The sequence below is a fragment of the Electrophorus electricus genome, chromosome 6 (genome assembly GCF_041902795.1).
Source record: "Electrophorus electricus isolate QZ-2024a chromosome 6, ASM4190279v1, whole genome shotgun sequence".
Taxonomy (NCBI): domain Eukaryota; kingdom Metazoa; phylum Chordata; class Actinopteri; order Gymnotiformes; family Gymnotidae; genus Electrophorus; species Electrophorus electricus.
In genome coordinates this window covers 35,205,491-35,229,985 of record NC_137502.1, presented here as the reverse complement: position 1 = coordinate 35,229,985, position 24,495 = coordinate 35,205,491, and the positions used below count along the sequence as shown (strand labels likewise).

The window sequence follows — 24,495 nt, the reverse complement described above, 5'->3', positions numbered from 1 at the left end:
CTGGGCTATGGTGTTCTGGTACACACCATCACAACTCCACAGCCTCTGTTCCAGTTATGATCTGGAGTCTTCTATCTACATACCATGCCAGTCACTTGACATTGCTTACCAGTTCTCTACGTACCACTCATTTGACTCTGCTATTCTTGTTATCTGGACAAAGGCACCCGGAGAATTAACTTTGAAGTTCTTCACCCTCTTCCTCGCTCCGTTTCCCAGCCCCTTGGGAAAACTCTAGGACTAATCCACTAAACTTTGCATTGCTCAACTGTCGCTCCCTCACAAATAAAGCTTCCATATGCCACAATCTCATTGTTCAAAACTAATTTGACTTATCTTTTCTTACTAAGACTTGGCATAAACCTGGGGACTTCCTATATCTTAATCTACTAACACCCAGTGGCTATAACGATTTGGCTAAGCCCAGAACCCAGGGAAGACTGGTGGTCTGGCTGCTGTCTATATTAACACTCAATGTGCCTGTCTGTACCTTTCATGAGGTATCTGCATTTGAATATCTGGTGCTGAAACTAATTGTCTCCTTACCAGCACTGTTTTTATTAATCTACCGACCACCCAAAACACCATCAGACTTTCTGTCAGAAATCAGTGAACTTCTCACTCTGGCCAGTTCTATGTGTTCATGGGTGTGCTAGGGGACTTTAATATCTATGTGGACTATTTTTCTCTGACTCAACATGTTGATTTTGCTACCCACTCTCATGGTCACACAATAGATCTAATCTGCTCCTCTGGTTTAGATATTACTTCTGTTACTGGATCGCTAGTTGGTATCTCTGATCATAAATTTATTGAAGCCACTGCTAGCAACTCAGTTACTCGGCCATGTACAAAACCTCTCATCTCTTTCTGTAATATTAAAGCTATTGATCCTCTCACTTTCTCTGCTCATCTCTGCTCTGCTCCTCTGATGTCTATTTCAAAAGTCTCCTCTCCTGATGATATTCTCTCTATATATAATAATTCCATCTCCGATCTACTTGAACAGGTAGCACCTACATTCAAAGCTCTGCATGGTGTTGCACCTCCCTACCTAGCTGAACTCCAACACTCATATACCCATAAACGTGGGTCCTCCTTAAATGTCCTCCATAAATGAAGGTCTCCTTTCCATCCTCAAGTTTACATTTGCCCCTGTAGGAGGCAGATCTTTAATGTCATGGCCCCAAAATTATGGAACATTTTACCTCAATCTCTCTCTCTCTGCTCTCCACTTCCCTCTTTTAAATCATAACTTAAAACGTATCTCTTTTCTCAAAATTTCTCATAATATCTTTCTCTTCATAGTTATTCATTAATGTGTTGAATTTGTCAGTTCTTTTTTTTTTCTCTCTCTCCATCTTTATTTTAAAGCGACCTGGAGTCTGTGAAAGGCGGTATAAAAATTTAACTTATTAAAATATCCTAAACACATCAGAAGTGGGGATAATGAAAACAGTGGGGCTCAAACTGCCCATTTTGATATTTACACTGAGTGTGACAGCAGCAAAACTCCCAGAGCGAGATGGTAATGAGCTGTAATGTTTGTTATACTTCTTTCTTATTTTGGCTGAATCACAAGTGTTTGGGCATTGAAATGTGTTGCTTTAAGTAACGCACCAAGTACTATGGTAGCAACATCTGACCAGATTCATTAGTCTGATGTTGAAGATAAAGGGGAGAGTGCAAAGAGAAAGGTTCCATGGGGATCTTTTGGTGGGTTTTGCTGAAGAAAAAGGCTCAGAACTGAATGTTAGATCATTATCTATCACAAAGGGAGTGTGTGAAAACTTGTTCGATGTGCACGGTTTTATTATTATTTAAGCCTTCTACAATTTGTTGCCAAAAATGCTAAAAGGTGTAGGTCTGTGGAGATGGGCCAGTCTTTATTACAAATGTCTTTATCTAGATGACAATAAATCAGTCATTGGTCCATGAAAAATATTAACAGGAAATATTAAGAGTATTGTGCCTCATGCAAAAAGCTCTCACAGCCTAAACATGGCTGAGAACTGAAATGTAAGTGGGTGGGGCTAAACTGCAGTAAGCTGAATAGGTGCATATATATATAAATTAGTTTGTTCTTGTAACATCAGAGAAATGTTGATTTCAAAATGGGCTGATTTTGCATTTTAAATTCTATATATGGGCTGTCTGGATTGGGGGTGTGAATGGTGTGTTTTGAAATTTTAACAATGTGTACATCTTTCTTCAAAATTCTTTATTTCAATAAAGCAAGGAAAAGTCAGTTTTCCATGATAGGGGCCCCATCTTGGAATTAGATTTGATAATTTACTCAAATATTGTATAAATAGGCAAGTAAAAAAAAAAAAGTTATCAAAATGAATGAAATTTGCGAAGAAAGTAATTTCATTAAACCATTAGTTAACTTGAATAATGCCGTAAATTCCATAATTGTAAATAAACATAATTACAAACACTTATTGCTTGTGTAACAATAAAATGAATAAACATGTTCTTAAAGAATGTCTGGTTCTCACTGGATGTCAATGTAGATTTCTACAGGATTTATCTGATACAGAAATTGCTGATTCAGATTACAAACTCTAATTACTGTCATGGTTCTCTACTGTGCCATTGTAGTTCCCATGCAGCCAGTCCCTCATGGTCTCATGTTTATTTCGCCTCCACTTTGGTCCACTTTAGATAAAATCCTAGAATGAAATGACACGTGAGGCTTACAGCTCTCGTCCCAACTCCCTACTCTTCCCACCCTTACATCCCAAACATTTAAACAGTTGTGATTGGCCCAGCCCTGTGAACCCTCCAGGCACTGAAAAGGGGGCTTGTCCATTTCTGGTTTCACTTTCACTTTCCATTTCTGCGTCCCAGTTTGAACTGCTCCCAGACCCTCATGATAGCACCTGTCCATTGTGATAGCCAAACAATGTTTCGTGAAATAGAGACAATATTGAGTGTGTTCATTGAAAAATAAGTAGCCCCGGCCTCACTTCTACAGCAATGGGGTCTGACAGAGACCTCTAATGCAGCAATACCCAAGGCCTGAAGCTTTGCTTCTGATGAACTTCTGGAATAAGTATGTGTGAGCATTTACTGTAGGAGTGTAAACAGCTCACTCACACATTGTAGCTCAATATTAGCAGACTCATGATTCAAGTGGGGAGCTATTAGCACTCGAGTAGTTTTTGTGTGAATCACTGAAAGGCAGCTGCTATTTAAGCAGAATGGCCCTCAAGCAGCTACTGAGAATATACAGCTGGTTATTTAGAGTGATGGATGTTTTTACTATGAGACTGTTGGTTATTTATTTATTTTTTGCCAGTTTATTGATCTTATTAATTAGGTCATATTACTTGATCTGTGCTTATATTAAATTAATAAAAATGTGACAAGATTTTATTAATTGCAGAATGAAAACTTAACTTTACTGAATTGCTTTAACATAGAAATGAAAAACAGGGCAAACAACACTTTAGCAGAAATCCTGGGGAAGGATATAAAAACAAGAAAAAATAACAGCATAAGAATTTCAATCATCTGAAGCCCCTGATTAGAACTTTTGAGAGACAATTTTGAGTGGTGCACAGGGCTTCCAGTGTTTGGTTCTTCTCCGTCATGTTATGGATGAGTTGTGGTATGCCTTTAGTAGAGAGGAGCTGGTTTATTCTACTGCCTTCATCACTTCCTCCATCACCTTCATCACTGGTTCCTGGAGGATGAATCTGCAAGTGTGACACACAGCTACTCTGGTCTTCCCACTCAGATCACTCAGGAGGTGGACGGCTCTTCTCGCTTTCATCTGGAACTTAGCCACAACTTCTCTGTTGTCCCTCACCTGCTGGATTTCTTTATGGATGTGCCTCACCTCATTATGTTTCTGTCTGATGTTTCTAACTGGAAAATCTTGGACTCATAGTCAGAAACTTTATTTTTATACTTTTCTATTTTACACTCAGCCTTTCTCACCTCCTCTTCACTTTCCCTGATAGCATCTGAAACCTGAGACGTTTCCACTGTTCCATTGATTGCTATGATAGAATCAAAAGGTAGGGATCTCACCTCACCAATAAGGTCTTTAGCTTTTATAATAGTTTGTCCATGCTACATATTAAACCATTTAAGTAATGTAATTCTCAACAGCAATCCATCCAACAACTGGTATTAGTGTCACTCCCAGCCCAATGCGTCTTTTAATTTTAGCTCTATAGTACTTCTTTTCTTGTCTTTGAGGTGTTGCATTTATTGATTTTAAAGCTGATGTGATCTGCTTCAAATTGTCTTTAGAATTTGTCAGTAATTTTCCATTATACCTCTGCTCCATTCTCATGTCTTCTAAGGTATGTTCAGTATGCCTCATCTCCAGTTCAAGTTTTCCCTCACCTACTGTATGTCTCTCAAGGTTTTTATCCAGACTCTTCAGCCCTGTACTGGCTGCCTGTTCAGACTCCTCCAGACTATGCTGTGTCTGCACCATCTGCTGTCTGATGGAGCTGTAGTTGGAGCACTGCCCACTAATGGGATCTACATCTCCAACTATGAGGAACTCAAAGACTCTGGTGAGAGAGCAGATTCCATCCTTCAGAGGAATGATAACAGCCTCGACTGCGTTCTTCACAACACTGTGAAAAAGATAAAAGTGAGAAGTTCTAACTAATAACTCATTGTTGCATTTTTATTGTAGTGATTTCATTTTGTTCTTTTATTATTCCCTTTTGCTTTCAAAATGGGAGCAGTTGACATTCCAATGGCCCCTTCCCAAACAATAATTAGAGCCAATCTGGATCTGAATTTCCCAGCAGACATTCATTAATCATCCCAGCCAGTGAACCGGTGAGTCCTTTAACAAAGCGAGGGCAAAAATCTCCCATTTGGCCATGTTTGTTAGCAAACATTCCTAGCCTTATGCTTTTTATGCTGCCTCAGATGCTCACATTACATTCACTGACATATGTTGTAATTTGTTCAGGAAGAGTTCTTTGGAACTGCTCAAGTAACGCTAACATCACATTGTTATATGTTTCAGCCTGCAACGCAACACACCAATGAGTACACAATAACCATACTGTCTTGGACTTGTGAGCACTGGACCAACCAGCTATGTGTTTCCTGTACAAATAATTCGGCATCCTTCCAATGTGCACCAATGTTTGGGTCCAACAAATGATAACACTTGTGAACACCCAAATGCTAAGCTAGACATAGCCAAGCTCTGGTTCAGTTTTGCTTTTACTGTGTTGACCATTTATTGTTTCAAATTGCTAATTTCAGTGTTCAGTCAATTAATTTACAACTGACGCCTCTGAGGGAGAAATGTTGATATTGGTGTGTTTTCTTTGCTTTTTCTTTTTTCTTGCCGATTGTGGTGACGGTAAGGAGTAACTCCACATAACTCCTGATTACAAGTCAAGTACCATAACCACTGAGCAACCACTGCCCCTTACATTGTGTAAGTATTGGAGAAACTAATCAGATGTGCGTTAAAAACAAGTAAAGAAAAGCTTCGTCAGTCTGGCCTCATCAGTCGAGACTGTTCAGCGACACATTAGATGCGCATCTCTAACTGCGTTTAAACCAAAAACTGAAAGTGTTGTCGCGAGCGCACGCACCCTCCCACCCAACCCCGCCCTACAATCGCTTAAATAAAAGGACTTAAAATGATAAAAGGACGTCAGAAGTGCTTCGCTCATGTAAACATGCGTGTCTGGCGACTTAAACGAAGACCGTTCACCCGAGCAAGTGCGGTGAGATTAAATTAACTCACTTTGCGAAATTAATTCATGTTGAAATTATTTGTTGTTGCATGCTATGTGCGAGTCGTCGCGTGGGTATCAGTGAGCTCCAGCATGTGCTGTGTAAAATCTTGTCTAATACAAATTGGTATTTTTGAACCGGGCACCTTTTCCGTATTTTATTCGACCTCCTCCGCTGTGACGAGGGCAGTGAGGGAGCGAGACGCACGTGCGAGTTTAGGGTGACTATTCTCCATAGCGAGAAAAAGGCACTGCGGCGTAGGATGCGGTGTGTGTGTGTGTGTGTGTGTGTGTGTGTGTGTGTGTGTGTGTGTGTGTGTGTGTGTGTGTGCACTCACGACTGAGTGCCTGGCCGATTATGACGCATCTTTTTTTTGCTTTGTGAGGAGCCTGCATCTGCCGAATAAAAGCAATCGAATGAAAAAGCCAAAGCTCCCTCTGCTTTAATAATAAACGTAATGTTTCTTTTTATATCAGCATAATGTGAGCCACATCTCATCTGGGTAAGCAGGATACCTAAGAACCCATTGAACTTTACACGGAAGTAATATTTAAAGAGGAAATGTGATCTATTAATATATTTTGGTATGACTGCTTCTCCATAGGATCAGTCAGTCAAGGCTGTTATCATTCCTCTGAAGGATGGCATCTGCTCTCTCACCAGAGTCTACGAATTCCTCATAGATGCAGATGTAGATCCCATTAGTGGACAGTGCTCCAACTACAGCTCCATCAGACAGCAGATAGTGCAGACCCAGCAAAGTCTGGAGGAATCAGAACAGGCAGCCAGTACAGGACTGAAGAGTCTGGATGAACACCTTGAGAGAGTTACAGTACTTGAGGGAAAACTTGAAGTGGAGATGAGAAATACAGAAAGCACCTTAGGTAACTTGGAAATAGAGCAGAAAACTAATGTAAAGTTACTGAATGACTCTCAAAATGCTTTGGATCAGTCTAGACACAATCTGGATTTAGCTGAAGAAACTCTCCGTATTCAGGAAAAGAGGAGACGTGATGCTGAGATAGTAACAGGAGTGGGCGCAGGACTGTTAATAATTCCAGTTGTTGGATGGATTGCTGGTGAGAAATTACAGTTATTATTAAGTAAACTACATAGCATGTAGTTAAGATTTTTTTTAGAAGCTTACACTTTACATGTGACCATAAGGTCAAATATTTAATTCACCCTCCGTCTGTGCAGGGGCTGTCATGGCATCTGTTGGTGCAGTAGAAATGTCTCAAGCTTCAGATGGTATCAGAGTGGCTAAAGAAGAGTTGAACAAGTCTGAGTCTGAAGTAGAAAAGTACAAAAGTAAAGTTTCTGACTATGATTCCAAGATTCAACAGCTGAAGCTCAACATCAGTCAGACGCATGATAACGTGAAGCAGATCCATGAAGAGATGCAACTGGTGAAGGAACAGAGAGAAGGTGTGGCTGAGTTCCAGAGGAAAGTGAGAAGAGCCGTCCACCTCCTGAGTGTTCTGAGTGGGAAGACCAGAGTGGCTGAGTGTCACACTCGCAGATTTATCCTCCAGGAACCAGTGATGAAGGTGATGGAGGAAGTGATGGAGGCAGCAGGACAAATCACCGAGAATGAGCTCCTGTGTACTGAAGGCGTTCCACAACTCATCAATACCATGAGAGAGACTCACCAAAGACTGTCAGCATTATGTACCTCAAACAGCAGTTCTGAATACCCATTTCTGGTGCATTAAATTCTTATAATCCTTCTTTTATTTCTTTATTTCTTCCTTTCCTTGGCTATTTGTTCAAATGTTCATATTTCTTGGTTTTAGGGTGCTGTTCAGTTTTCTTGATGAAGAATAATATGCTTTTATCAATAATGCCATTTTCATTCTGCAATTATTGAAATGTTTTATGAACTTTCTTTAACACAGTTTAAAAATATATAACGATTTCAAAATAAAATATCCATCACTCTAAATAACTAGCAATCTACCCTCCATCACTTTGTATCCTTTGTGACTTGATGCCCATTTTGAACAAACAGCAGCTCTTTCTAAGACACACACACAAAAGCCACCTTATACAGAATAGCTTCATCCTTCTTTCACACTTATAACTAATATTCTTGCTTACTTTATAAACTTGTTTTATGAGTTGTTAGCTAGTGGCAGGAACCTCTTATCTTGGTGTGTTACTATAATTTATATACCTTCTGCACGTTTTTTAAAATTTCATGCATTTTACAGTTAATAAACCTTTATCAAAAAGAAAACTTAATGTGTCATTTTCTGATTAAACAGCCAACTGAATTTGCCAACACCACGTCTACTAGCTCCCAATGCAAGCTGAAGCAGCTCACGGCTTCAATGATTTTGAAAGCTTTTCCAAAGTGCACGTTTGGCTGCACTGCACATGTGTATGTAACGGAATGCTCCCCTTCCCCCTTATCATGTGGTACGGCCTGCCACATGCATGTGGAGTCGTCATTGTTGACTGTTTGTCAAGACTGCCCCTTGTCTTTTGCTACACCCCCTTGATAGCACACACCTGAACCTTGTTATACGGTTCACCCATGTATGTATTTACACCCGTGTGTGTAAAAGAGTTTTCAGCAGTAATTACACAGGTATTTTAAAGCAGAGCTAAACAGTATAGCGGTAGTGAAACCAGTATAGCGGGAGTTCAACGGCACGAAACTGTAAACCTGACAACGGTGGAGAAAATTCCTGAGCATAGGAGATTACTGTGCGCACACACACACCTAAGCTCATGCAGTCATGGTGAAAACATTCTTCTCGAAAGTACGATCATTCCTTCTGGCTCTTGTACTGACTGACATCACTAGTGCTGAAAAGCATCACAATTAATGCACGACTTCATTCTTTCCCCCTCAGATGTCCTACCAGGCTTACAGCAGGTCTATCTACTGAACTCACCCACGTGTGTGTGTGTAAGGGTGATGCACACAGACAACATTCAGCTGGGTATATATCTCCTTCCAAATGACCCTTATATGACTACGACCCCCTCATCTCTCTCGCTGTTTAACTCACTCTGTCTCTTCCTCTCCTCTTGTGCTGCCAGCCTCTCCCTTCACTTCTGTCCATTCTTTTATCTCTGTGTTGAGTCTGTTGTCTCTCTGATACTAGAGAGAGAGAGTACACAGCCTCTTTCCTCCTGAATTGATCGTGGGGTTTCATTGTCATGAAACCACCATGCACTAGATGGTGGTTAACGTTACTTTAGTTGTTCATATTTTTAGAGGTAGAAGCAAAGCGTCAACAGGGAGCAGCCTTGCAGGTGAAACCCCGCCCCTAAACCGCTCGCTACAGGGTTATGGAGGTTCAGTGCCTTCTCCGGCAGTCTTGAATCGTTGGAATGGTACAATTGGCTGCCTGGACCAATGCTAAGCTCGCAGCAGAACACAGATCTGGTCTAGGGTGAAAAAAAAAAAAAAAAATAGACGAGGACCACATCCCGTTTCAGAGATGCAGGACATACACATGTTCACTCTCAACCAGGCTTATAAAAAACACACATGCATGCACCCCCAGAGAGGGACTGCTGCAGTAACTGCATTGTTTGTGAGGTATATCTGACTGTACAGCAGGGTATGTGTAACTAAAGGGCAGAGCTACTTACTGCTTAAAAGGTGAGGAACATTTCACAGTCTCCCACAAGTCTTACTCACAAAACACAAATTCATCTTTCTACTGCTGTGAGCATAGGGCACTCTTCTTTTTGCTTGTGTGTGTGTGTGTGTGTGAATGCATTCTTGTAAAGGTCACCGTCATGGAAACGAGAATGTGGGTTTCATATTGACACAAAAGTCTCCAGGCCACAAAAAGAGTTGTGTGAAGGGGCTTCAGTGTGTGTAAAAAGCTGTTTGAGGAATCAGACAGAATGCAAAGTGTATGAGTTTGCATATAGTTTGCATGAGTTTCTATATAAAGTAGATCTAATTTATACAAGAAAACAATGTTTCTGATCTCCACGGTGCCCATAACTATGACCCAAGACACAAACAGACATGTTTAAAGCATGCTCAAAGCTGCACACTGCCATGGTTACATTGCGAGGAATGTGAGAGATAGCAACAAATTGCTGGTGTTATTTCACTCAGTACTGAAGGGCCTCACTGAAGCAACAGCCTTTAAAGTCAACTCACACAGAGTTTCCAGCACACAGAACCCACCTGGATGAGGAAACAACTGAGACCACCTTGACCTTTCACCTTACTTGACTGGCACGTAAGACTGTTCCACATTTGAATGATGAAGGTCAGAGTATGTGGTGGTGTTCTGCCTGGCCCGGGGTTTCAGAAGATGTGCCTACGGCCTGTGCACAAGCAAACGAACAAGTGCAGTTGTGTCCATGACAAAAAACAGCCCTTAAAGTGAAAACCCTAGCAGCAAACCCCAAGGAGAAAAACACAACCAAACAAACCAGATAAAATCCCACGTCAGAGGTATACCTAGCTGAAAAGTGCTCACTTATAAAAAGTTCTCCACCACACTCTCCTCACATTCAGTTGTTTCACACTTTCCATGTGTCACTCACACATCTGCCCTGCAGGCCAGTCACACTTCTACCCCTCAGCAGGGTCACACTGGGCCTTACGCCACCCCCTCACAGCAGTGCGGGTTTCGTAACCATGGACACACTCCTGAAGGCCTCTCAGTGCCATCACACTTCACCATTTGTGAAGCGTTTTACGTGTTAGAGTGCAAGGAGTGAACACCAGGGCTCCGTCAGCACCAAGTGCAAGGAGTGAACACCAGGGCTCCGTCAGCACCAAGTGCAAGGCGTGAACACCAGGGCTCCATTAGCACCAAGTCGACACAATGTACAGGCCACCACGAGATGTGTTTTAGCATTTATGATTATTTCTCAGTCTCAACAGAAGTCTCAAACAAAGTACAGGAAATATGTATACAAAATAAAAAAGACAATTTTCAGAACACAATTGCTTCTGCAGGCATATAGTGTGACCTCTGTTTGCATTAAGCATATTTTGAACTCTGTGAGACTGTCCTGAGATTTTCAGATGGCATTTTCTGGTACCATTCAGTGTGTGTATATATATATATATATATATATATATATATATATATATATATATATATATATATATATATATATATATATATATACACACACATACTGAGTGCCTAGCAAATGACACATCTTTTTTTGGTTTGTGAGGAGCCTGCATCTGCCAAGTAAAAGCAAGCTAATGAATGAAAGAAAAGCCAAAATTCCCTCAGCTTGAATAAACATTATTAATAAATAAAGAACTGCACAGAAACTACACATTTCAACATGGTACTGTGAAGGAAATATTGTTGTGTTTCTTTCTCCATCATTGTAAAGCGTGAGAAAGCTTAGCATAAGATTAGAAGAACAGGACGTTCCCTAGAGAACATCCTTGAAGAAATGCACTCCTTCCAAGGAGATATCTGGTCTCAGCAGAAGCAAACCCTCCCTCGTTCTCTCGAACGCTACGGCTATTATATAAGGGGAGGGAAATCACCCAAAGGGGAGCGAAGCAAATAGGCACGCTCATTTTTTGAAACTAATAACTCAATAAAATCTTCTTATCCACATCTGACTCCTTGTTTGCTGAATTTCCACCACAGAATTTGGCGTAGTCGGCAGGATCAGCGAGAGGCACCATGCGGGGCAGCGGTGACTAAACTTCGAGGACGCTCCTCAGAGAGAGAACTGAGCTGGAGAAAGAGGGAAACCCACAAGAATACGGGAAAGTACCTAACCAGGGAGTGACGTCCCGCTTGACTCCGGTGGTGTGCTCCGCCTGATCTAACGAACATAAAGTAAGTGGTGAAGTTCAGTAATTCAATCCTAGAAGAAAGTGACGTAGTGATCCGCCTGAGTCTACCCTGGGGTGGGTCTGTAAAGTAGCATAGTATATGAGATACTAGGGCTTAAAAATAGGGTCTAGAGGACTCCGGAGTCTGGGACTCCGCCAGCCTAAGAGAATAGGCACACTGAGTAGACGTACTAGTGTAAGAAATAGGCCCGGGCCGACAGAACACCCCGCAGGGAAAGGAGTGGACTCAGTATACTAGCACGATTTGCTGGAGCGGAACTAATCCATATCGGGGGTAGACGGTGTGGATAAGATAAAAAATAGGAAAATTGTAGAGAGTAGGTAAGTTTCCTTTGTTCGTTTGTTGCCTGAATCCAAAAGTAAAAAAAAAAAAAAAAAAAAAGAATGGGTGCGGGCAATAGTAAGGAGTATGAGTTCGGTAAGGACAAGTTCTCCAGTAGCCTATTCTTTCAAATGAGTAAAGATTATGGGGAACATGTAAACAAACATGTCCCGTTTTGGATTAAACATTATGGGTTTAATACCTCAGGGACGCTGAGTGTTGCATACCTGTTAAAATTAAGAGAGTCGAGGTCAAACCTAGAGAAGCTGATAAGAAAGCACGGAAATATTTTTGACAAAAACAGTGAGGATATGCTAGAAAAGGCAAAAATGTGGTTAGAAGAAGCTGAGAAAAGGCAGAAGAAACAGGAAGGGCAAAAGAAATGTAATAATGAAGTGTCTCAGTGTGTTTCCTTAGCTGATCCTGACCTCGATGCCGCCCCGCCGAGAGCCCCCCAGCTGATTCAACAACCACAAGCATCAGGAAACCCACCTCCTTATCCCGAACCAGGGACTTCATCGCTAACATCAAAGCCGTCTCCATATGACGAACCAAGACGGCAACTGGAGACAACCTCACCAGTGGCTCATCACACTCGAAGTCACGCCACTATAAAGCCATCCGCAGGGCCTGACAGAGGCTATGCCCCACAGTTCTCGATGGTGGAAGTGTCAGGACCTGAGGGAGTGATTATGGTCCACCGTCACTGGACTACAGACGACATCATGAAAGCGGCCGACGGCCTGAGCAAGCCAGGTGACATCGGCGGACGACGCTTCGGACAAGAACTGATGGCATTCGTGCAGTCCTGCAGACCAACACAGGCTGAACTGAGACGGTTGTTGATGATGCGGAAGAGGCAGAGGAAGAGGAAAAGGAGGGAAAATTGATTGGATGAAAGAACAGGAATGCTACAACTGTGGAAAGCTTGGACATTTTGCCAGAAACTGTCCGGAGGAGGATAACTCATATGACGGGGGCACAGATCAGAATCCCACAATCCACGAGTGACGGGCGGTGGAGAGGCAGGACAGCAGCGGACCACTGAGTGAAGACGGCAAAAGGGAAGTAACAAATTTAAATTACCAACTATTGCAGCAGATTAGTAAAGGGCCAAGAGGCCTCCCCGAAGTAACTGTGAAAGTAGAGGGAAAAAATGTTAGGTTTTTGGTTGACAGTGGTGCCACCCACTCAGTGTTAAAAGAAGGTTTAATAGAATGTAAAATGAGAACAGGATATGGGATAACAGTAATCGGAGTAGGGGGTCATCCCATTGATGAAAGGATGTCCGAGCCTCTCCAATGTAGTTTAGGAAGCAGCCAATTCAAACACAGCTTTTTGGTGTCAGAAACCTGTCCAATTAATTTGTTAGCTAGAGATTTAATGTGTAAACTTGGGTGCACAATTAGCAGCAACCCAGAGGGGTTATTTGTTATGTGGGAAACACCTACACAGGGAGTCCAGCTAGAGGCAGGAGTCCCTTTGTACGTGTATGAATTGCAGTGCACTGCTGGGGAAGTACTAACACATTTTATGACTGAAGTTACTAACACGCTACCTGGTGAGCTGACAGTTAAACAAAGTGATTCTATTCACTGTACAATGAAGGTCCATGAGGGATCTGATGTTGATTTTGAACAAAAATTTGACTTAGGGGGCAGTGACAGTCTGATTATCACAGCTATAGCGTGGGACTGCGAGTGGGCTGCGGGAGTGGTGCAGCTCTCAGATAAACAGAAATCTTTATATTCAATCTCACATGCAGCACCTCATGTGTCGCTGGCTAGCGCACATGTTGACCCAGACTGGCAGAGAGTAGGGTTTTGGACAAAACGCATGTTGAGCACAACTGATTGGATAAAAGGACCCCAGTGTAAAGTCATGTACAGCCCAAGCATAGATGTGTGGAAAATGCCAACCCCGTATAGGCTAAATTGTAAAAGGGGGGTTGAGCTTGTAAGTCCTAATATAGTAATTATGGCAGCCTCTGTTACCCTCTCAGAGGAAGAGGAGGAGGAATTGAAAACAGTTCCTGCAGGGTTATGGGCACAGGGAAAAAATGATGTGGGCTTAATAAAAGGATGTGAGCCTGTCCACATCACCCCAAAATCTGATTACAGACCACGCCAGCACCAATACCCTCTAAAACTAGAGGCAGTGGAGGGCATCAGGCCTGTGTTCCAATCATTAAAACAAGCAGGAGTTATCGTACCATGCCCAGACTCACCAGTACGTACTCCAATTTTCCCAGTTAAGAAGCCAGGGAGAGATGAATGGAGATTTGTGCAGGATTTGCAGGCTGTCAACGCGGCAGTACACCCTAGAGCCCCAGAAGTTCCAAACCCGCACACCATTCTCTCTCAGATCCCACCAGATAGCAAGTGGTTCAGTGTAGTTGATTTGGCCAACGCTTTCTTTAGCGTACCTGTGCACAAGGATAGCCAATTTTGGTTTGCTTTTACTTTTGAAGGAAAGCCATATACATTCACGAGATTGTGTCAGGGGTATTGTGAATCACCAACTATTTACAATGCCGCCTTACATCGAAGCCTAGAGGCTTTAGAACTCCCTGAAGGAACAGCCTTGCTGCAATACGTTGATGATCTTTTGATTTGTGGAAGAACACGAGAAGCGTGTAAACAAGCCACGGTGGCACTGCTACATCATTTAGCAGGGGAAGGCCACAAGGCATCCAAATCCAAATTACAGTTTTGTAAGCAGCAAGTGCATTTTTTAGGACATGACATCACTGAACAAACGCGCATGCTGACTAAAGACCGAGTGAATGCCATTTTGACTATACCAAAGCCCATGACGAAAAAACAACTGTTGTCCTTTTTAGGAATGTGTTCCTATTGTAGGACATTCATACCATCCTATGCAGAACATGAGGGACCACTCAGATATAATACCGACCAAAGGGTCAAATTCCTCACAGCCGGAATGGACGCCGGAAGCTGAGGCGGCCTTCACAACACTGAAACAGATGTTACAAGTCATGCCAGCGTTGGGCATTCCAGACCCAAACAAATCATTTGAACAGACAGTAGACGTTAAAGGGCAATATATGACAAGTGTATTGACACAGAAACATGGGGACAAACAAACAAAGGCCGGTGGCCTACTTCTCAGGAAAATTAGATACAGTCGCAGCAGGCCTACCTTTATGTGTAAGAGCTGTGGCAGCCGCCGAGAAGGCACTAGTGGCTTCCAGAGACATAGTAGGCTACGCCAAGCTTACCCTATATGTGCCTCATGCAGTGTCAAGAATACTGCAAGATCAAAAGGTGGCACATTTGTCCACTCAGCGATGGCTTAGATACCACACTGCCTTACTAGACATGCCAAATGTTACTGTGAAACGATGCACAACTCTAAACCCCTCCACTCTATTGCCTACAGGGGAGGAGGGAGAGCCCCATGACTGCCAACAGGTGTTAGAAATTGCAACATCTCCCAGAATAGATTTAAAGGAGGAACCAATATTTAATGCGGACCTGGAATTGTTTGTGGACGGTTCAGCTAAACGTGACTCTCAAGGCACTAATCGAGCAGCATATGCTGTTGTGTCACACACAGAAGTGGTGAAAGCAGAATCACTCCCATCTAATTACTCAGCGCAGGCAGCTGAACTTGCTGCACTCATACAGGCGTGTAAACTAGCACAAGATAAGACCGTGAACGTCTGGACCGATTCCCGGTACGCGTGGGGAGTGGCACATGACTTTGGGGCTATTTGGAGACATCGTAATGAGCTCAGGAGCAAAGATAAAGAACCATTGCCTAGTAGCAGAACTGTTGGAAGCAATCCAACTACCAAAGAAAGTGGCCATCATAAAATGTGCAGCACACACAAAAGCAGGGGACCCTGTGTCGAGAGGAAACGCTTATGCAGACAAAGTAGCTCAACTCACAGCCACACAACCAGTCCATACACAAGTGGCACAAATAGATAATGGAACCAGGATAACAACCAAAGATATCCAAAAACAAGCTACTCCACAAGATTATGTGAAATGGAAAAAAGGGGGGTGCAAACATAGGCGGGATATGGGTACACCCAGAGATAAACAAACCCTGTCTCCCCACGGCTTACATGAAAGGACTAATTGAGATTGCTCATGGGAGGAGTCACATGAGCAAAGGGGGGATAGTGGAAAGTATAACAAAATATTGGTATGCACCAGGAATAAACACACACACCAGTAAATTTTGTTCCCGATGCTTGGTATGTGCACAAAACACACCACACGGAGACAATCATACCAAACACGCACCCGCCGGACACCCGCCGCCTAGTGAGCCTTTTCAACATTGGCAAATAGATTTCGTAGAACTGACACCAGCTGAAGGAAAGAGATACATGCTTGTGTGTGTGCGCGCATGTTTAGTAAGTGGGTGGAGGCCTTCCCAACGGGAAAACAAGATAGAGAGGCAGTAGCAAAAGCGCTATTGAGAGAAATTATTCCCCGGTGGGGGTTACCACAACGAGTGTCCAGTGACAATGGGACACCCTTCGTACACGAAGGACTAAAAGCTTTGACTAAATACCTAGGGGTAGATATGAGAAAACACTGCAGTTACCACCCTGCTAGTGCAGGGGCAGTAGAACGGACAAACGGCACCATTAAAGGAGGTCTAGCTAAAGTAACGCAGGAAACAGGCATGAATTGGGTAAAATGCCTTCCCCTCGTCCTGTGGCAATGTCGAACCAGACCACGGGCACGAACAGGGTTATCAGCTTTTGAGATAGTGTTTGGACGGCCTCCCAACACGGGGGTGGGTCCGCCGGACTGGGATACTAACCTGATCAATGAATCACTTTTGCAGTACTGTGTGTCTCTGCACAAATCTCTCTCCCATGTGTCTAAGCAGGTGAAGGCAGTTCTTCCCGAGGTGACGGATACTCCACTCCACACCCACCAACCAGGTGATTGGGTGCTGATAAAGGACTTCAGAAGGAAGCGGTGGAACCAGCCCAGGTGGAGAGGACCATTCCAAGTGCTGCTGACGACCAACACCGCCGTCAAAACCGACGGACGAGCAACGTGGATACACCACACTCATTGCAAGAAGGCGCCAGAACGACCTGAGGACTCATGATGAATTCTCTGTTTGTCACTATCCTACTCACTACTCTCGCCCCGATCGCGGGACGACAACTCCTGCCAGAGGAAAGATGCAAAGGCAATATCGCTTGTGCAATGGCATTGGTGACGGCAACCACTGCCAAGCCAAACCAGTCTTGCCTAGTGTGTCACCCCTTTCAGGTGCCATGGACGCCCATACCCATCACAAACGACATGGCGACCCAGATGACCAATAAGACTACATGTGAACTAGATAGGCTAACAGGACAGCTCTATAATTTATCTAGAGAAATCATAAGCTCGATGAAAATACCCGGCTGGGCGGGTAATTGGAAGAAAAGTGGAAAGAACTATGAGTTCCAGTGGTCAGGATGTTGCACACCAGTACTCCTAACCCCGCCAGTGTCTATTTTCAAACTACGTGGGGACACTGGACAGTGACGGTGCTTTTTCCTGTGCTCATCGTCGTATTGATGGTTATGTGTTTCCTGCCATGTATTATGAATTGTTGTGTCACCTGGGTGACTAATCTTACTCGTGTACAGTATCAACTGTTGCAAGAACTGCCAAAGGGGGTGGATGAGGATTCTGAGGAATTTAATGACCTCCAGGCACTATTCATTGAAAATTAAAGTCTAGATGATGTTGATGATTGACAAAGAATCAAAGGGGGGGGAAGTGTGAAGGAAATATTGTTGTGTTTCTTTCTCCATCATTGTAAAGCGTGAGAAAGCTTAGCATAAGATTAGAAGAACAGGACGTTCCCTAGAGAATGTCCTTGAAGAAATACACTCCTTCCAAGGAGTTATCTGGTCTCAGCAGAAGCAAACCCTCCCTCGTTCTCTCGAACGCTACGGCTATTATATAAGGGGAGGGAAATCACCCAAAGGGGAGCGAAGCAAATAGGCACGCTCATTTTTTGAAACTAAACTCAATAAAATCTTCTTATCCACATCTGACTCCTTGTTTGCTGAATTTCCACCACAGTACTCACTCCTAAAGAATAAGATTGTTAAATATTGTAAGTACACTGTGGTGGAAATCTCCAATCCTATAAAGATGAGACACACCAATGGGTAAAGCAAAAGCAAATCTTATTTGTCTCAGCCTGAGGGCATCTCAGTTACACACACACACAGTCTGTAATGGAGAGGTAGGATCCTCTTTTGCTCTGCTCTGCTTTATACTGTGCCTTGACCTCAAGTGAGTGTAATGCTGAAAAGGCGTTGTTTTGCTCCCTTTCTACTGTAACAGAGCATTCTCCTCAGAAACCAAACTATCACATTATACTAGGAATAATTGTTCTGATGTTCTAGCAATGCCCACACAGTTTGGAGAAAGAAACTGACTGCTCCCCATTCTTGTAAAACAAATGCATATCGTAAGGGGAAATGACATTGAAGTGTCCCACCCCTACACTTTATCCACCGAGACTTTGGGGGATGGACGCTACTGCTCCGTACATTTAAAGCTCCGATACATCCTAATGTAGTTCCACTCCGAGCCAAGACAACCTCCGACTCGTACACCTCACTTCAATTGTCAAGGTAGGTGAATCCATCATTGCTTGCTGCATGCATTTTCCCTCAGCTCGTGTAAAGATATAGCCATTTTAATATCCCAAAAAGACGAACCATCGTGCAAACCGTCGATTGAACAACAGTATAGAAGCACCCCCCCCCCCCCCCCCAAAGCGTGCTACTGCAGACATGAAGTGTCTGACGATTACTTTAGGGTGGTTGTATTATATGAATTGCCGCCACATAGGGGCTATGCAGTATGGCATGATTCATGCGTGTAGTGAAGCTTGCGCCTTAATTGCTATAGGTCAAATTATTATAAAGATGTATATTGACTTCCGAACTAGTGTTAAATTAATTTAAGACACATTAAAATAAATATATTTTAAAGTTAACCTTTTTAAAAAAATACATTTTTTAATCACTGCCTGTTACCAGAAGACGTTATATTTGCCGCTGCTCTGTTTGATTTGGAGATACACAACGTATACGGAAGCATACCAGTACCAAAATGAAACCAATACGCAAAATGGCAACGTAATCCTCAATTTAAATTTTCCACTCATTCAAGTTTAAACTCAAATTCAGTAAACCTGGTTAGCTCGCTAACGTTCATCTCTCAATCACAGGCAACAACAACAAAAAAATCCAGTAACTAAACCAGAGATTTCTGCTCTAAGATTTAGAGATTCACGGACGTCAACGGAGCTTTAAATTCGAACGCGCATACGCACGTTCCCTAAGCAAACAAAGTAGTTTTTGGAAGAGCTATGGTGTGGATATGCACTTTTACGTATAAAATAGAGCTTACTTGATTGAACTAGTTTAACTTCGCCTTTTACATGAAATACAACTGGTAATATTTAAACAAGCATTAATAAGTGTTGTGCGAAATGTTTTTTCTAATGTTTCTCAGAAGCTTATTATAGAGCTAGACTGCCAGCTAACAGGGGTCATCACTAGTGAAATGTTGCAGGAGGAACTCTGACCTACACTCGGCTGAAACATTCCACTGCCATTTGAGTGGTGGCCCTTGGCTATCACCGGATCAAGTTTGAAAAGATTCTACTGTACCAGTTTAACAAATCTATATTGAAGTCCTTGTATTTGTAATGTCGACATTCATTTAATTCAGAGAATGTGGTTACCCTGGGTTATCAGCAGAGTAAGTCTGGACAGATTTCACCATTCCATTGCTTCAAGAAACCGTGTGTAACGCGGTGCAGGTGACGAGCGAACACACTTGCGAAGTGCCGGTGGCTTGCATGTTATAACGCACTAAGGACGGCACAATATGAAACAGACAAACCGGATAGAAGAAATTAATGCTAAGGTTAACAGACAGACTAACCAGGGAAACCATACAGAATAGAACAGGCTAACAAAACAATAACAGACTAATAGGGTTAGGGCGAGACTAAGGTTGACGAATACTCACGGAACACACAACGTAGACTAAAACACACAGAGACAGTATTACAGACTAGCGAACAGTAGAGAACTAAACAAGGACCACTAGACGGGGAGCGCGAAGAGAAAGCACATAAGAATGAGGGGCGAGATCAAACGGGAATATACTAAATACATACGAGCGAAGACAAACGGGATCTTACCAAACCCGCACATGAGCCAGGACGACCGAGAACTAACCAGAAACACAATGACCGAGCAGCGAGAGACGTAGAAACAAAGTTTAATTAAATAAGACTACAATTAGGGACAAACTCGGATCAGCCGGAGACAAAGGGGAGGAGACACGGAACCATGGAAACTGCCGAAAACCCGGACGTGACTAGGTTGCCCAGGAAACGGGGAACGCTCAGGTCTGCGGGGGTGACACCGTGTTAAAGTGGAACTACCCTTAGGCGAAGTATTGCACTCATTTTGTATAGACTGCATTCGGATATTTTTCTCAGACATTTACCATAATGCCAAATCATTTCGTCTAGCAAATGAGAGTTGGAATCAGTAGAGTAAGTTTGGAAACATTCCCATAATGCCAAAACAATTTACATTTATCTGACGCTTTTATCAAAAGCAACTTACAATTATGACCGACTACAATCTGAGCAATTGAAGGTTAAGGGACTTTCTCAGGTGCCCCAACAATGGCAACTTGGCAGCGGTGGCGATTGAACCAGCCAATTACAAGTCAAGTACCTTAACCACTGAGCTAACACTACCCCAGGCTATTAGCGATACCACAAAAGTAGGAGCCCTTGGCTCTCATCAGTGCAATTATGACCAGCTTCTACGGTACTATATATTCATAAATCTATATTAGTTAAACTACCTTTGGGCAAATTAATATATTCATATCATATAGACTGATGTTGGTTAGCTGTTTCTCAAAATGTTCCCATAATGCCAAAACAGTTCCACTACTCCCCAAGAATGGTAGCCCTTGACCATCACCAGTGCAAGTTTGGACATATTCTACTGTACCATTTTGTCATAAATTGATTTTAAAATCCCAATATGATTAATGGGGTCTACAGACAATACGACAGTCAAAAATCCCAGAATTTCCCCATAATACCAAAACATGTCCACTGCCAATCAAGAGATGTAGCCTCAGCTAAGCTAAGAGCTTGCTAGCACTAGCTGGTTTAACCGTTGACAAACACGAATATGGCTAGTTAGCTATAAACATTACCTATAAACATTGTAACATTACCTTCTATGCTAACATTAGTTAGGTAATTTATTTAGCTAGCTAATTGTCCAGATTAAGTTATTTCTCCATGTTTCTCCACATTAGCTAGCTAGAAAACTAGCTAATTAGCTAGCTAGAAAAGCTAGCTAGCTAGAAAAAAAATCTAACACTTTAGCATCGCTAAATGATTTCCACATGTAGAATCAACTTCCCTTTTGGTAGATTTTAACAATATAAGTGTCAACAAAGGTTTGTCAATGAAAGCGACTCTACAATACTGTATAATATAGGTCAGAATGTCATGATTGGGCCGGCGTCCAGCTAGCGGAACATGTCCACATCCTTGCACCCTCATCGGTCACACTCACAACCCCTCCACCAGTCTCAGTCACCTTGTTACTTTACCAAACTGTGCCCATCTGTCCCTTAACCTCCTTACTCTGTAGGCCCACAATAACATGCCTTCAGTGCTTGTATGTACTTCCATACCGGAGACACCAGTCTGTGCTAAGAGACTTCATTATGATAATTTGTTATTTTGAACTTAATGTTTCTTTCGTTCATGTGTTTGAGTTAATAAACGCCTTTTTGCCAAACTGTCTTCGCGCTTCGCTCCCTTTTGTACAAGATATCACACATAACATTCCAGTATTATTCTCATGATACGGCCCCTCCTCCCAAACGTCTCCCCTTGTGTTTGTGTTTGTGTGTGTGTGTGTGTGTGTGTGTGTGTGTGTATATGTTCATTTGTGTGGCCACGCCCCTTATGTGTCATACCTGTTTGTAATTATGTTCCTCATTTCCGTGTGTATAATAACCCCTATTGTTCTGTTGTGTGTTGTCAGTGTTTAACATTATGTTAAGCATCCTGCTTAGCCTCCTTGTGTTACAGTTTTAATGGCCCTGTTTTAAAAGCATTGCAAATTCATTCTAAATTAATACATACTCTAAATATTGTTTTCTGCAGCTTTTGTTAATTTATCAGTGGAAATAAAGCACTATAGTAGCCTACTGATGACTGTCAACTGTTAACAGTGCAACTGAAGCAGTGTACTACCGAAGTGATGACTGTTTACATGTAAAATGATTGTATCATTCTAAAAAGTTCTCATTTGCCTTTGTTTTAGAAGAAGCAAGAAGCAATGGATTCCCAAATTGCAAAGATCAGTCAAAGCCTCACCACAGCTGAGCAGATGAGAAACCAAACCAAGCTCATCATGCAGCCCTATGCCAACTGGGAGCAGTACCTGACTCCTGCACCACTCTCCATAGCCATCATGGGAGAGCTTGTCTTCATCTCTTCACAAACTGATTTCTCCATCAACAAAAACTCACCCAAGGGAGGATACAAGTACATCAAGTACCCAGAGTCCTTTCGTGCCTGCCTCATGCAAGTGTGTAACTCCGGCTGGTGGGCATTCAATGAAGCCCATAAGAACATGGACCAGATTCGACTCCACACCCTCGCTGTCCCAGATTACATGAAGAATGCTGTGAAGATTCTGTTCCAAAGTGATGATGAGATTGTTCAAGCCCACCTGCCTGACCAGGTGGAGAACATTCGTGCTGTTGCAGATGACTGCCTTGCTTTGGCCAGTGAAACAGAAAAGGGGTTCACTAATGTTATCAACATTATCCAAGAGCTGCTGGAAGCATGTATAAATGCTAATAGTCCTTATAGAGAGGAACAGGAAGAAATAAAGAACTGGAAGAGAACAAACTGTGAAAATCATCATCAGATGAAGCTGTTAAATGCTCTGAGAAAGCAGTGAAAGCCATAAAAGAGCAACTGAATGAAGCACATGAGAGATACAAAAAATCAATGGATTCACTTTCCAGTGGATGGAATATGATGTGTTTAGATTTTGCTGGAGCTCTAACTGAGAGTGTCGCAGGTCTAGTTAATGGACTGACATCTGTAATTACTAACCCTTTGATCAAAACGTGTAATGCTTCAAATGAAATAGCTCAAACTAAGACACACAAAAGGTCAGGACGAGACTGCAGATGTAATCGATGAGTCTGCAGAAATCCGGAAATGCACAGAGCTGATTCAGCAGTTCGTGCAGGAGGACATCATACAATGGAAGGACCTGTATGATCAGAAGAATAAATCTACCAAATCAGATTTCTCATCAGATCAATGGAAAAGAATCAATGAGAGTTTAGAAACATTCCCACAGTGCAAACCAAAGAAGCATGCCAAAAAGATATGTAAACAGGGCATCAACATCTGCACCCAACTGACAAAATTTGCACCAGATGGAAAATGTGAGGAAGCCAAAACAACGGAGCTGATTGAAGACATCAGACAACTGATTGAATCAGCCCGCATATTTGACAGCAAAAGCAAAGATGTTACAAATTCTCCTGCCTTGGAGCCAAAACCGCCAATGATGTTTAAGGAAGAAAGTAAATCTCAGAATCAGTTTACTTCACAGAGAATTACAGAGAATGCTCAGTTCTGCATAGAGCAGACCAGAGTTCAGCTAGTCAAGACCAGAGTGAGCTATGAGAAGAGTGTAGAGAACTTGGATATAAAACAAACGGAACTGGCTCAAATCCTGATTGCCATGAGGAACTGTGAAGTGAAAGAGACAGACTTTAACACCACCATCAAGATGCTGTTGAAGGGTATGGATGCCATGGGCAAAGTGAAGGAACAGTGGAAGAAGATGGTCCACTTCTTTCAGATGGTCTCCAACATTGTGAAAGTCAGTTTGACCAGCATACTCAAAAATTTTAGCTCTACATCTGAGAAGACCCAGTCACTTTCCTATAATGCAAAGCTGTTCTCCAAAGACCTACTCTACAGCCAAGCCTTTCAAGCCACTAACATCGCTAGTCTGGTCCACATGATCTCAACAACCTACATTGAGGTGTCTGATAAGCATCTCATGGATCGGATCAGCTCACTGGGAAAACTTATGGCCATGGACAAGGAAAAGCCAGAGTTTGAACAGGAACATCAGCAGTTACAGATCAACTGCGATGCAGCTCAAAAAGCCATTTTACAACTAGTTCAAAAGAACAAAGATGAGTTTGAAAGGAAGAGCAATTCAAGACTGGAGAAAACTGATCAAGAGCTGCTTGCAATTCTCCCCTCTGCTGCCCCTGAAGAGACAAAGAGCATTCAAGCTGCTGTCAAATATGGATTCAAAGAGGAAATCACAGAAGATAACATCTGAGCAGAGGAAAAATATATATATTTACCTACTATTATATCTGACACAACTCCTAAAACATGCAAAGGCATAATGACATGATGTAGCATGCTTTTCATCCAGTTACCATGTGCTTTCAAACCCATTTCGCAATTCATTTAATTTCAATAAATATTTTCTTGTTGAAGTTCA

The 24,495-nt window shown here is 42.4% G+C and overlaps 1 protein-coding gene, 1 long non-coding RNA gene and 1 pseudogene across 8 annotated transcripts in view; 2 read left to right on the top strand and 1 right to left on the bottom strand.

Moving 5' to 3' along the window:
• The window catches only part of LOC113568248 (uncharacterized), a 24,835-nt gene extending 4,606 nt beyond the window's left edge, over positions 1 to 20,229 (bottom strand). For 3 of the 6 annotated variants that reach the window (XR_014124318.1, XR_014124314.1, XR_014124316.1), the window contains exons 1-2: positions 15,036 to 15,288; positions 9,896 to 10,038 (exon numbers count right to left, since the gene is read on the bottom strand). This is a non-coding gene — a long non-coding RNA (uncharacterized LOC113568248). Of the gene's footprint in view, positions 1 to 9,895; positions 10,039 to 15,035; positions 15,289 to 19,631; positions 19,762 to 20,096 lie in introns of those variants that run through there. The other 3 variants (XR_014124317.1, XR_014124315.1, XR_014124319.1) reach the window with 3 other exon arrangements.
• On the top strand, positions 4,439 to 7,972 carry LOC118241194 (uncharacterized). The gene is made up of 4 exons (XM_081715309.1): positions 4,439 to 4,538; positions 6,213 to 6,235; positions 6,338 to 6,812; positions 6,934 to 7,972. The coding sequence occupies exons 1-4, from the start codon at positions 4,439 to 4,441 to the stop codon at positions 7,446 to 7,448; spliced, it is 1,113 nt and encodes a 370-aa protein (XP_081571435.1). The 3' UTR covers positions 7,449 to 7,972.
• On the top strand, positions 11,541 to 24,495 carry LOC113568247 (uncharacterized; annotated as a pseudogene). The gene is made up of 3 exons (XR_014124313.1): positions 11,541 to 11,872; positions 16,749 to 18,510; positions 22,267 to 24,495. The product of XR_014124313.1 is annotated as an uncharacterized LOC113568247 (transcript).